This window comes from Plecotus auritus, assembly GCF_963455305.1.
Source record: "Plecotus auritus genome assembly, chromosome: 8".
Classification (NCBI taxonomy): Eukaryota; Metazoa; Chordata; class Mammalia; order Chiroptera; family Vespertilionidae; genus Plecotus; species Plecotus auritus.
In genome coordinates, this window is record NC_137782.1 from 40,449,373 (window position 1) to 40,462,854 (window position 13,482).

General features: G+C 40.6%; 1 protein-coding gene across 1 annotated transcript in view; it reads right to left on the minus strand.

Moving 5' to 3' along the window:
* The window catches only part of USP14 (ubiquitin specific peptidase 14), a 44,006-nt gene extending 32,514 nt beyond the window's left edge, over positions 1-11,492 (minus strand). The window contains exons 1-3 of the mRNA XM_080686177.1: positions 11,109-11,492; positions 7,262-7,407; positions 4,299-4,331 (exon numbers count right to left, since the gene is read on the minus strand). Of these exons, the coding sequence (XP_080542303.1) occupies positions 4,299-4,331; positions 7,262-7,407; positions 11,109-11,124 (195 nt within the window). The 5' untranslated portion in view covers positions 11,125-11,492. The remainder of the gene's footprint in view (positions 1-4,298; positions 4,332-7,261; positions 7,408-11,108) is intronic.
* Positions 11,493-13,482: the final 1,990 nt, after the last annotated feature.

The window sequence follows — 13,482 nt, forward strand, 5'->3', positions numbered from 1 at the left end:
CCTGATAAGATTTTTTTCTATAAATATCTATTATGTAACTAACAATTATTTACATTTGAATAAAAATATTGAGAACAATGAAAACTCCATTACTGGAAAACATCAAACCAAACACATAAGTTCAAAATACTCAATTTTATAATTCCACACATTATTAACCTAACTGGATATTTATATTCAATACATACGTAACAATCTATACAACAAAAGACCAATGAAGACACTGTCACCCTAAATCTCATAACCCTGAAATGTGAACAAAATCTTACTCAATATCTTACCTGGAAGATATTAACACATGAAACAAAGAAAAGGGTACAGAGGTTTAAAAACAATAACAACAGAGTGGAGGTTTAACAAAAAATAAGATAAAAATAGAAAATGTTTAGATGAGGATTAAAATTAGGAAATTAATAAGGTCAATGAACTCAGTCTTGAAGAGTACCTATGTTGAACTCCAATAACCCTCCTTCTATCAACTATTATTTTTACTTAAAACTTATCCTATATAATAAAAGCCTAATATGCTAAGTGTCCAGTTGTCTGGTCAGCCATTCAACCAATCAAAGCATAATATGCTAATGATATGCTAAGGCTACTCAACCACTCGCTATGACGTGCACTGACCACCAGGGGGCAGACGCTCCAACCGGTAGGTTAGCTTGCTGCTGGGGTCCAGCCACTCGGGACTGAGACAGGCCAGACATGCCCTGGAGCCCTCCCGCAGTCCCTCCCCAGCTGGCCAACCTCCCTGGCCCTGATCATGCACCAGTGGGGTCCCTTGGCCTGGCCTATGCCCTCTCACAATACAGGACCCCTCGGGAGATGTCAGAGGTCTGGTTTCAGCCCAATGGCAGAACAACCAGTCGCTATGACGCGCACTGACCACCAGGGGGAAGATGCTCAACGCAGGAGCTGCCCCCTGGTGGTCAGTGCGCTCCCACAGGGGGAGTGCTGCTCAGCCAGAAGCTGGGCTCACAGCTGGCGAGCGCAGCAGCGGTGGCAGGAGCTTCTCCTTCTCCCATGGGGAGCAGGCCTAAGCCGTCAGTCGGACATCCCCCAAGGGCTCCTGGACTGTGAGAGGGCACAGGCCGGGCTGAGGGACCCCCCCAGAGGGCACGAATTTTCTGCACCAGGCTTCTAATTATAAGATAATAGCAAAGCAGTCCTAAGCCATCACTAAAGAATCTTTTTCCAAAGACAACTGTCTCAGGAAAACCAAGTATTTAAAGAATATATTAGCAACAGCCAGTTAGAAAATACAATAAAAAAGAAAGAATACCAACAAATATCTAAAAGAAAACATAACTGTTCTGGGCCGCAAACATTGCACAGCCCCTCCGTCGCCAGGAGGCAGGATGCCTTAAGACAGAGGGAGGTGCAGTAGGTCACCGAACAATGGGTCGGTTGGAATTTGGAGGGAGGTAGTGGGTCACGCTCCGGCCAAGCGTGCCCAGGCATTGCACTTGTGCCCTGAGTTTCTTAGAAACGGCTAAAATAGCTTTTGTAACCTTTGGGTTGTCATTGTAACTGTTGTAACTCCCTCTTGTGGTTCCCGAGTATAAATTTGCTGTAACACCTGTGGTCTGCACTGCAGTTTGGCCTTTACCGCGGTAAAGTGCTGCAACTGTAGTCGCTGGCCAGCTTAATAAAGGCTCATAAATTTTGATCTCAGTCTCTAGTGGTTGTCTCTAGCGGGTCGCCCCATAACAATAACAAGAAATATGTAATAAGAATATAACCATGGCCCTGCCAGCACGGCTCAGTGGTTGACTGTTGACCTACGAACCAGGTCATGGTTCGATTCCCAGTCAGGATACATGCCCAGGTTGTGGGCTCGATCTCCAATGTGGGACATGCAGGAGTCAGATGATCAATGATTCTCTCTCATCACTGATGTTTCGATTTCTCTCTCCCTCTCCCTCTCCCTTCCTCACTGAAATCAATATGTGTGTGTGTGTGTGTGTGTGTGTGTATCTATACACACACACATATATATATGTACTAGAGGCCCGGTGCATGAAATTCGTGCATGGGGGGATGTCCCTCAGCCCAGCCTGCACCCTCTCCAATCTGGGACCCCTCGAGGGATGTCTGACTGCCCATTTAGGCCCGATCCCAGACATCCCTCTCACAATACAGAACTGCTGGTTCCTAACCGCTTGCCTGCCTGCCAGCCTGATCGCCCCTAACCACTCCCCTGCCAGCCTGATCGATGCCTAACTGCTCCCCTGCCAGCCCGATTGCCCCTAACTGCCCTTTCCTGCCAGCCTGGTGACCCCTAACTGCCCTCCCCTGCCAGGCTGGTCACCAACTGTCCTTCCCTGCAGGCCCAGTAACCTCTAACTGCCCTCCCCTGCTGGCCCGGTAATCCCTAACTGTCCTCCCTTGCCAGCCCGGTCGCACCCAACTGCCTTCCCCTGCAGGCCTGGTCACCCCCAACTGCCCTCTCCTGCCGGCCATCTTGTGGTGGCCATCTTGTGTCCACATGGGGGCAGCCATCTTTGACCACATGGAGACAGCCATCTTGTATGTTGGAGTGATGGTCAATTTGCATATTACTCTTTTATTAGATAGGATATATTATATATATATATTATTATTAGGATATATATATATAATATAATATATTATATTATATTTTATTAGATAGGACATATATATATCCATAAAGATTATAACCATAAAGCTCTAGTTAGGAATGTAAAAAACATCTAAGTAAATTGAAGGACATGACAGGTTTCTGCACTGGAAAAATTATTGTAAAAACATGATTCCAAATTATTATCCAAATTTAATGAAATTTCTTTTTGAACTATAAAATCATTTTTTATTAGAAACTTTATAAAATCTTTAATTCATATAGCAAATTCACAGCCATGACAATAGCTAAGAAATCACAATTTGCCAATACCAAGGGGAAAAAGAAAGAAAACACAGCACTACAGATTCTAGAATTAAAAGTATAGTATGCCAGCCCTAACTGGTTTGGCTCAGTGGATAGAGCATCGGCCTGCGGACTCAAGGGTCCCGGGTTCGATTCCGGTCAAAGGCATGTACCTTGGTTGTGGGCACAAACCCAGTGGGGGTGTGCAGGAGGCAGCTGATGTTTCTAACTCTCTATCCCTCTCCCATCCTGTCTGTAAAAAAATCAATAAAATATATTTTAAAAAATAAATAAAAGTATAGTATGCCAATCAATTCAACAACTTAAATTTAACATACCAATGCCTTAAAAGAGGCAAACTACCAAAATTGATGTAAAAGAAAATATAGTATCTGATAGTCCTTCATTTATTTAAAGACACTAAATTCTTAATTAAAAGTCTTCCCACTGTATGAGAAAACATTTGCCAACGGAAAGGATCTGATAAGGATTTAATTTCCAAAATATGCAAGGAACTCATATACCTCAACACCAGGAAGACAAACAATCCAATTAAAAAAGGAGCCAAGGACCTAAATAGATACTTCTCCAAAGAGAATGCAGATGGCCAATAGACACATGAAAAAAATGTTCAAAGTCACTAATCATCAGAGATACAAAATAAATTTCAATGAGTTATCTGACCTTACACCTGCCAGAATGGCAACCATAAATTAATCAACAAAGAAGTGCTGGTGAGTATGTGGATACAAATATACTATATTTTTATAATCTAGCCATGAACATTGGAAAACACATTTTTTAAGTATCATTTTCAACAGCTAAGAAACATTAAGTTCCATGAATCTAACAAAAAAACATGCAAAACCTCTATGCTGAAATGAAAAACTAAAGCTCTGCTAAGAGAATAATATAAAGACTTAAACAAATGAAGAATTAGACCATATTTAAGGATTTTAATACTCAATACTGTTATGATGTGCATTCTCCCCAAATTGAACTAGTAATTTAATGTAATCTCAAACAAAATTCCAGGAGTGCACTTGTAGAAATTGACAGACTTCTCTAAAATTACACAAAAATTCAAAGGAGCTAAAAACAGTCTCAAAGAAGAAAAAGTTGGAGAACTTACACTATCTTATTTCCAGACTTATAAAGCTTTAATAATCAAGAATATGGTAGTAGTATAAGGTTAATCTGTATATATATGAAACAAGAGGCCAAAAACAAACGTACAATTAATTTTCAAGAAAGTTTCCAACACAAGTCAATGGGAAGAGGAAAGTATTTTCAACAGATGTTGCTGGAACAATTCAATGTACACATAAAAAAACGGACATTTGGAATATATTTCAAAATAATAATTAGGAAATTGCATTATAATAAATAGTGTTCTTAGGATTACACTTACATTTTTTATTTTGATGTTTCCCCAATCATCATCCTGTTTTAAAGACAAATAAACAACTTTTAATCACCCCTGTACAATCCAAGCATATTCTAATAATCAACTAATTATAAGCTACTCAAAATATAATTTTCTGTCAGATTTTATAAATTATTGTAATCAAAGTATTTTTTAAAAACACATGCAATCCTAAAGATACTAAGTCTATTAATTGCTTAAACTACATAAGCCACAATCTAAGACAGTAAACCTGGCAGCACCAAAAGTACTAAAAAACACCTGATTGATAACAAGTGAAAGATGCTAATTTTTGCATGTTCGTTGCATGTGTGGAATCAGCAGAGCCAATAACCTTAGGTGACCAGAATGAAGAATAACATGAAATAAGGTCTATATAATTAGGGTAATTATAGAATTTATCATTCAAATCTGATAAAATGCTATTAAAAATGGTTCCAGGAGAGTAAATAGGACCACCCAATGCAAAGTAACCCTTAATAATACTTGCTCTGTCCCGTTTCACATCTATGAAACAATTAACCAATACTTTTACTTGAATATGTTCAATTAAATCAGGATTTTTTTCTTAATACCGTGAGTGGTTCACAGATATTTTGGCCTACTAAAGCTATGCCCTTTCCTAATCAGAATAAAGTCAGTTCTATATTACTCCATTTTTTATTTTTTTTTTGAAGAAAGTACCAGGCACTCAATTTGCTTCCCTTTGGGGGAGTCACTAATTATCTCTTATGACACCCTGCTTCAAAGGGGCACAGTAACTTCCTAAAGACTCGCCTCACCCGGCCCAGGTGGGTCAGTGGTTGAGCATCGCCCTATGAACCAAGAGATCACAATTCGACTCCTGGTTGAGGCACATGCCGGGGTTGCGGGCTCAATTCCCAGTAGGGGCCAATTGATGATTCTCTCCCATCATTGATGCTTGTATCTCTCTCCCTCTCCCTTCCTCGCTCTGAAATCAATAAAAACATATTAATAAAATTTTAAAAAAAGACTTCTCAGTTTAAGGGCTACTACTGCTAATCATAAGTAATAATAATTATATATGCCCCCTCAGAGCACTTACTTACCCAAGGTCACAAGAGCTAGGAAATGAACCCAAATCTACTTGACTTGTACATCATATTTCCTTTTGGTATCTTACATAAAGCTCTCTGATGCTGTTTCCTCATTTATAAAATATATAAAATGCAATTATTTTCATCATTTTTTAAATATATACAGATGAGAATTTTTTTAAAATAATAAAAGCCTGACACAAAGTATGTATTCAATAAGTGATAGTTATTTAGTAGGCAATTTCATTTAATTAGCATTTTTCTATAACTCCCTACAGTACTACACCAGTTCAGGCATGCCTTGTTTTACTACCTTTGCTTTATTGCACTTTGCAGATATTGTGATTTTTACAAGACCCTCCTCCAGCGAAAATTTGAAGGCTCAGAAAATTATCATTTTTTAGCAATAAAGTATTTTTTAATTAAGGTACGTACATTGTTTTTCTAAACATAATGCTATTACACACTTAATAGACTTTACTGCAGTGGTTTGGAACCAAACCAGCAATATCTCTGAGGTATGCCTGCACACAGCTCAGCAGAAATTAGGTTATCCTATATAATAAAAGGCTAATAAGCAAATCGACCGAACGGCAGAACGACTGGTCACTATGACGCGCACATACCACCAGGGGGCAGACGCTCAATGCAGGAGCTGCCCCCTGGTGGTCAGTGCACTCCCACAGGGGGAGTGCTGCTCAGCCAGAAGCCGGGCTCATGGCTGGCAAGCACAGTGGCGGTGGCAGGAACCTCTCCTGCCTCCGCAGCAGCGCTAAGGATGTCTGACTGACGGCTCCCATGGGAGCAGGCCTAAGCCGTCAGTCAGACATCCCCTAAGGGCTCCCTGACTGGGAGAGGGCACAGGCCGGGCTGAGGGACCCCCCATCCCCCCGCCCCGAGTGCATGAATTTCGTACACCAGGCCTCTAGTCAATGACTAAAAGTTCATACTGCAACTTGGAGGGAAAATAATGTTTCTTCACCAACATCTGTTTTACTGCCCAGCTAACAGGGGTAGCCAGCCCTTATCTCTATAGCTCTTTAGCATTTCATATATAACTCTTGAAGTATGTTTTTAAAACTATACTTATACAGTATTATAAACAACAATGAAGAAAATACCTTTGCATCTTTTTTGTGGCCCTTCATCAATGATGCTAGTAAGCTTGGACTCTTAACTGTAGTCAATGTAATCATTCCAAGGAAGTTGAAAAAATTTAATTCTCTATTTTTTTAAACAAAACTTTTTCTCTCCCACCTCCAGATAAGTGTTAGAAAGCAATTACTCTTAAGAGAATGAAGTTCTTTTTTAATGGGTAGGATGCAAGAAAGGCCACAGGAAAAAATTAACAGTTTTCCAGTATTTCAAAACCAGGGCTTGAACTGACTCCCTTGACCCACAGAGGTATTCATTAATATAGTGCATTTGAAAATAAAATATTTAGTGATGCTTTTATAATATAATGTTTGAAATGGCTACAATGTTCCTCCTTACACTAACATGAATAAAATAGTTATAATCCCTTAACTACATACTCACCGAATAAAAAAACCTCATATGCTACATTCCACTAATTATATAATAATCCTATTAATAAAAGGCTAATATGCAAATCGACTGACTGGCAGATCGAATGCTCACTACGACGCACACAGACCACAAGGGGGTGGGGGGAGCGCCGCTCAGCCAGAATCCGGGCGCAGCAGCGGTGGCAGCAACTAAGATGTCTGACTACTGCCTTACAGCCATCAGTCAGACATCCCGTGAGGGCTCCTGGACTGCAAGAGAGCGAAGGACAGGCTAAGGGCCCCCCCGCCCCCGCCCCGAGTGCATGAATTTTGTGCACCGGGCCTCTAGTAGTATATAATGAAAATATGGACTAAGTTTTACCTTCAATGTTCCTCCTTTCACCATAACTTTCTGTCTGGATGGCTGGACTCCAGTCAGTGCAAAAAGCTGAGCCTTGAACACCATTGGAGGTTCATCAGTATTCAATTCTACACCTTCAAATTTCTCTTTTCCCCACTTCACGGTAACTGCAAACAAAACCGTAATTTATTGTTTTCATTTACAAAATAACAGGACTTCACATTGAGACGAAGGCTAGTTCTTGAAAGCCAAACTATGTCGTTCATCTTTTTATGTTCATAATGCCTAAACTAAATCAGAAGTGACCTAAATGCAGTAGGTCCTGAACAAAATTTAACTGGATCTAACCCAACTTCTCATTTGATAAATAAGGAAACCAACAGTTAGAGAAGTTGGTTGACTTACTAATGTCAAAAAGACTAGTTAGTAAATATTCAAGTCTTCGGAATCCTGTATCAATAATTTCTACAAAATATGATCACATTGAAATATTTCCCAGAATAAGATTCAGACTTCAAAATGTATTTAATTAAGAAGTCATTAAAATCTACATACTGTTGGAATAGAGAGGAGAGAGGTTTTTGAAAGGTGATTGGAGAGAAAAAAAATTGGGGAGATAAAAGCATATTTAAAACAAGTTAAGGAATACAGATTCTGAATTCTAAGAATTGAAAAGTGTGGTTCCTGAGCACAAGATGGTCAAATATTAAGAATTCTATATTTCTTTAGATATAAAAATATAATTAAATCACTAAAAAATATTGAAATCCTACTTCACAGCCATTCAAATATCCATTTAGAAAATAATGTGGTGAAAATTGGAACCGTTGTCATTGCTAATAAGACTATAAAATGGTGCAGGCATTGTGGAAAAACGTATAGCAGTACCTAACAAAATTAAACATAGAATTACCGTATGATCCAGTAATTCTACTTCTAGGTGTACACCAAAAAGTACGTAAAGCAGGGACTGAAACTGGTATTTTATACCCAGCATTATTCACAATAGCCAAAAGATGGGAGCAACCTAAGTGTCCATCAACAGATAAATGGGTGAACAAAATATGGCATATATCCACAATGAATATTATCGGCCTTAAAAAGTAATGAAATTCTTACACACGGTACAACATGGATAAATCTTGGAGACATTATATACTAAGCGAAATAAGGCAGACACAAAAGGGCAATTATTGTATGATTCCACTTATATGAGGTACTAGAGTAGTCAAATTCAGAGGCAGAAAGTAGAATGGAGGAAACAGAAAAAGGGAGTATATTGTTCAATGAAACGGTTTCAGTTTAGAAACATGAAAAAGTTTGGGAGGTGGTTAGTGCTGATGACTACACAACAATGTGAATGTACTGAATGCCAAAAACTGTACACTTAAACATTTTATGTTACATATACTTTACCATAATAAAAAAATTTCAATCAGCCAATAAAAAACTTTCTATTAGTCTCATAAAATAGCTAATTTTTGAAATATGTAAAAATAAATAAACTCAAGGATATAGTTTGTTTCCACTAAAAACTTTATACCTAGTTAAATCAAGAATCTCACAATTATCAGCTGTCTGATTTCCAACTACTAAAATCAGAATATGAAAAACTGACCCTGACTCCAAATACCAATTCTTTCATCAATTCAATTAATGTATTCAGCATTCATTCAATGATAAGCCCAGTAACAAGCATTAGGGAAGACTCTATGAAATTTATTTATAGTCTAACAAGGGAGAAATGGAGAAGAAAAGGTTAAAATAAATAATATAAGTATTATAAATGCTACAGGAGCACAGGAGAATGCTTCATGAGCAAGGAAGAATTCCCTAGAGGAAGTGATAACTTAGTGTTTTCACTATCAATTTTTTATCACTATCAAGCTAAGACTCAAAGATAAATTAGGTATTAGAGAAATAGAAAAAATAAAAGCATTCCTGGAAAAGACAAGAAAAACATAAAGCAGCATGGTATATAATTCCCAGAGTGAAGCAGAATCAGCTGAAACTGGAAGCTGGCCAAGGATCAAGTCAAGGAAGATAACATAAATTATGCTAAAACATACAGGTTTTATGTCATAGAAAATGTGCAATCTCTGAAAGGTTTTCATAAAGGCAACTTCGGTCTGGTTTGAACATGAGATTATGCTAGCAGCAGCAGGGAAATTGAAGAGGGTACAACTGTAAACACTGAGATAAGCTAAAAACATAATAGTACAAGCAAAACATAGGACGAAACCAAAACAATATCTAAGAGGAACCTATCTGAAATGTACTTAGCTGTGTCACATGGGCAAGTTAAACTTTTTTGCTAACCCATAAAGAAGAATTATACCAGCATCTCAGGATTATGTTGCAGATTGAAACAAAGCTACATGTACAAAAACACCAGCTTTGTGCCAGGCACACAGGTGGTCACTGAATTTTATGGCACTTACCTTAACTATATAAAAATCTGGATACTTAATTTTCTACCAAAACTTATGAAACAGTACTTAAAATGTTCTCGTTTTAATATAGGGCTTTTTGCAGAACCTGGAAATACAGATTCTCAATATAGAGATATCAAAGGCAGAAACCTTAGAAATCGACTACAATTCTTCCATTTTGGAAATAAGGAAAAGTTTGATTAAATATTTAAGAAGGAACTCGATTTTTAAGATCCACAGTTTGGTGAATATAGGCATATTTTTAGGGAAACAAAAGAGAGGGGTTGGTTTTGTTGTATATGTATCTACGTGTGTGTTTCAGTATTAACCTACGGTGGGATTTATCAACATTAATGCTCCCTCAACTCTATATTGCATAAATGTAATATTTCAAGTATTGTTCTACTGTTAATTATTGTGTAATTATTCTACTGCTAATAATTATAGAAATAGCTTGAGCAATCACTACTAAAGCATTCAATTGAAGAATCTAGATCAAGAATCCACCTCAATGTTAAAACATTACTTTTTTGTTGCATGTCATTCTTCGAAAATGCTGAATCTTCAATAAAGGAATTATGATAGTCAGGTATGGTCAACGAATCACACACATCCATAGTCAACTGAAGCCAACACGTACATCTTAGCTGCCATTTTGAATCAGATTAGGAAACAGGAAGGTCCATTAATTAAAAATTTGATCACCGACCAATCCCTTAGACTCCCATCAGGCAAAAATCCGTCAAACGCCAATCAAAAGGAAATGATGCCCGCGGATAGGTGTACCATACTCATCTACCTCACAAAGCTAACACCATGCTTCGGACATTGAAACTCAATACGTTTGATGAAGTAAAAACGAAGTTAAAGAAACAACAACACAGTAAGTCGCAATCTGCTTTAGAACAAAACAGAAATTGGTACAAAAGAGGGGGTTTTGCAACGGCAGCAAGGGGTAAGCGAAGGGAAACCCCATGAATGGTGAAGGCTAATCTTCCATCTCAGGTCCCTCCATCCCTCCCTTACTTCAGGATTCCCTCCTCGGCGCCCCCTTCCACAGCCACCACCGAGGAGCACGAGGAAATCCCACGGCACCCCCAGCCTGGTCCGGGGGCCCCAGGACACACCCTCACCTGTCCCCGCTCACTAGGACAGCGACAGAAACTATTCTGCAGAGTCACCACTCCCAGAGGCCGACGCTCCAGCTTCCCCATCTCCACTCCCGCTCCCACCTCACCCACCAGGCGGCCCTGGGCAGACAGCGCTCCCTCGCGTTGCAGGGCGCGACGGGCATGGAGAGAGAGAGAGGCCAGCTCCACTCCACGCCGCAGCCACCCCCGGCCGGGCTCAGCCGGGCGTCCGCCCCGCAGGCCAGGCCTACTGACAGGCCTAGCGCTGGCGAGGACCGCGGGGCAAGAGGCGAGAGGGGAGCTCACCGGAGTACAGCGGCATGGCGCGGTGTGCGGGGAGGCAGCGGCACAGGACGGCTGGGCCTGGCAAGGGCGGCGAAGGGAAAGGGACACGAAGAAGCTGTGGCAGCAGGCGAGAGGGCGGCGCGGGGTTGGCGGCAGCTCGGGTGCGACAAGAGCCTCATTCAAACCGGCCACTAGCGATGACGCAGCAACACGCAGTTCGCCGGCTGAGCGAGAGGAGGCGAGGAGCCGAGCAGTGAGGCGGGGCCTGGAGGGTGGAGAACCGGCGCGGTGGGAAGGAGGCAGGGAGAGGCGTAGGCCGGGGAGACGGCGGAGCGGAGCGTGGGCTCGCTGCCCCTGCGCCACTCAGCGGGGCGCCTGCGCACTGCACGCCACCGCCCCGCGCCCGCCGGCCACGTGGGCTTGGCCCCGCCCAACCTGGCCGCTGGTGGAGTGGGAACTTGATATTCTTGCGGCTTTTTAAAAAAGTCTTTGCCCGCTTTTACAAAACGGTGGGTAGGTAGAAGCCGGGGATTTTTGTTGTTAATGTAGCCAGTAGTAGAACTGAGAGAGCCCTTGCTCCACCCCTCAAATCGGTCTGTTTACTTAATGAAAATAGCTAGCCCTCCCTTTAAGGATTTTTGTGGCAAAAATAAATATGACCAAGTTTGTTTTAAACACACCCCTTCCCTTTTGGTGCAACTAACTTCTAGACTCAATGGGGGACATAGGGATCTGAATTTAAGATAAATGGGGCAAAGTGAGGGTGTGGAGTATTGCTAATAACTGAAAGAAAGCATAAAAGAAAATTTACATAACTGGCCTTCCTCAATGTCAGCGAGAGTTACTGATGATAGCAACCTTGCCCCACATACCATACGCTGCTAAGACCTGGTCTACATGTGTCTAATGGATAGAATCTTCTGCTTAAGGTTGACTTCTTTAAATAATTAATATATTGGTAATATCTTAACCTAAATGCAAATAAATAGATTAAGTGTAAAAAAGGCTAAATATCAGAAAGTGAATTACCTACGGTTTATTGATTAGAATGCCCCCTCATCATCTGGTCAACAGAAGTTGTATCCAACTTTAAAGTCTCCATTTAATGCTCTCTCATATACACTTAAAGCCTACTCCTGCAATTATCCTTTTCTATCAAGTAGCATTACATTGTAGCTGTTTGCTTCTCTTATTTAATAAGTATATATTGAGTGCAAGATACTCAATACAGAAACTGTGGATACAAAGATGAATCAAACAAAAGTTCTGCCTTCATAAAACTGAGAATCTAATAGGAATACTGAAATATGTCCACACTAACTACATGGGTCTCTGAATTAGTCAAAGCTCTTGGCTATAAACAACAGAAACCAGAGAAGAAATTGATTGGCAGAATATAGGGTAAGCTAACAGAATCAATAGGAAAAGCAGCAAACCAAGCTTAGATATTGTATAGGAACCAAGGGATATGGGCACCAGGGAACATGGACAGTCATGTCACAGAAACCGTCTGGCCACTCCTGCCATCACCTCCATGAGTAATTTCTAATTCTGTGTCTACCTCATACCCTCAAGATTCCATAGCCCGAACAAGAATATATAATTGGCCAATGATGAGGAAAGGAATGCCTGGTTCTGCCTCCCACTCAGACACATTGGGGTATAGGGGGTGAGCTGCCCAAAAGGGAAGGGCTATGTATTAGTTTCCTATGGCTACTGTAACAATTACTATAAACTTAGTGGCCTGAAACAACACAAATTTATCATTTTACAGTTCTGGCCTACAGAAGTCCAAGAATGGTCTTAACCTTAAGGAGTTGGCAAGACTTCGCCCTTTCTAGAGGCTCTATGTAGAATTCATTCCTTACCTATTTCCAGAACCTAGAGGCTGCCCAAGTTCCTTGTCTCATGGCCTATTCCAGCAATGGCACTACTCCAGCCTCTGCTTCCATCCTCAAAGCTCCTGCACGGACTCTGATCCTTTGCCTCCATCTTGATTACATTTGGCCCCACCTGGATAATCCAGGATACTTTTCTCACCTTAAATTCGTACTTGATTATATCTGCAAAGACCCTTTGCATAGAAGGTGGTATATTTACAGGTTCAGGAGATTAGGACATGGGCATCTTTGGAGTAACATTATTCTGCAATAGGTATAAAAAAACAAAACAGACAAAGAAAAGAAACAGGACTCTTTCCCACTCCCCACATGGGAGTCTGTACTTGTTCTTCAATAAATTTCCACCTTTGCTATTAAAAAACAAAACAAAAAAAAAAAAACAGCAAAGCCCTAGCTAGTTTGGCTCAGTGGATAGAGCGTCAGCCTGCAACTGAATGGTCCCGGGTTCGATTCTGGTCAACGGCACATGCCCAGGTTGCAGGTTCGATCCCCAG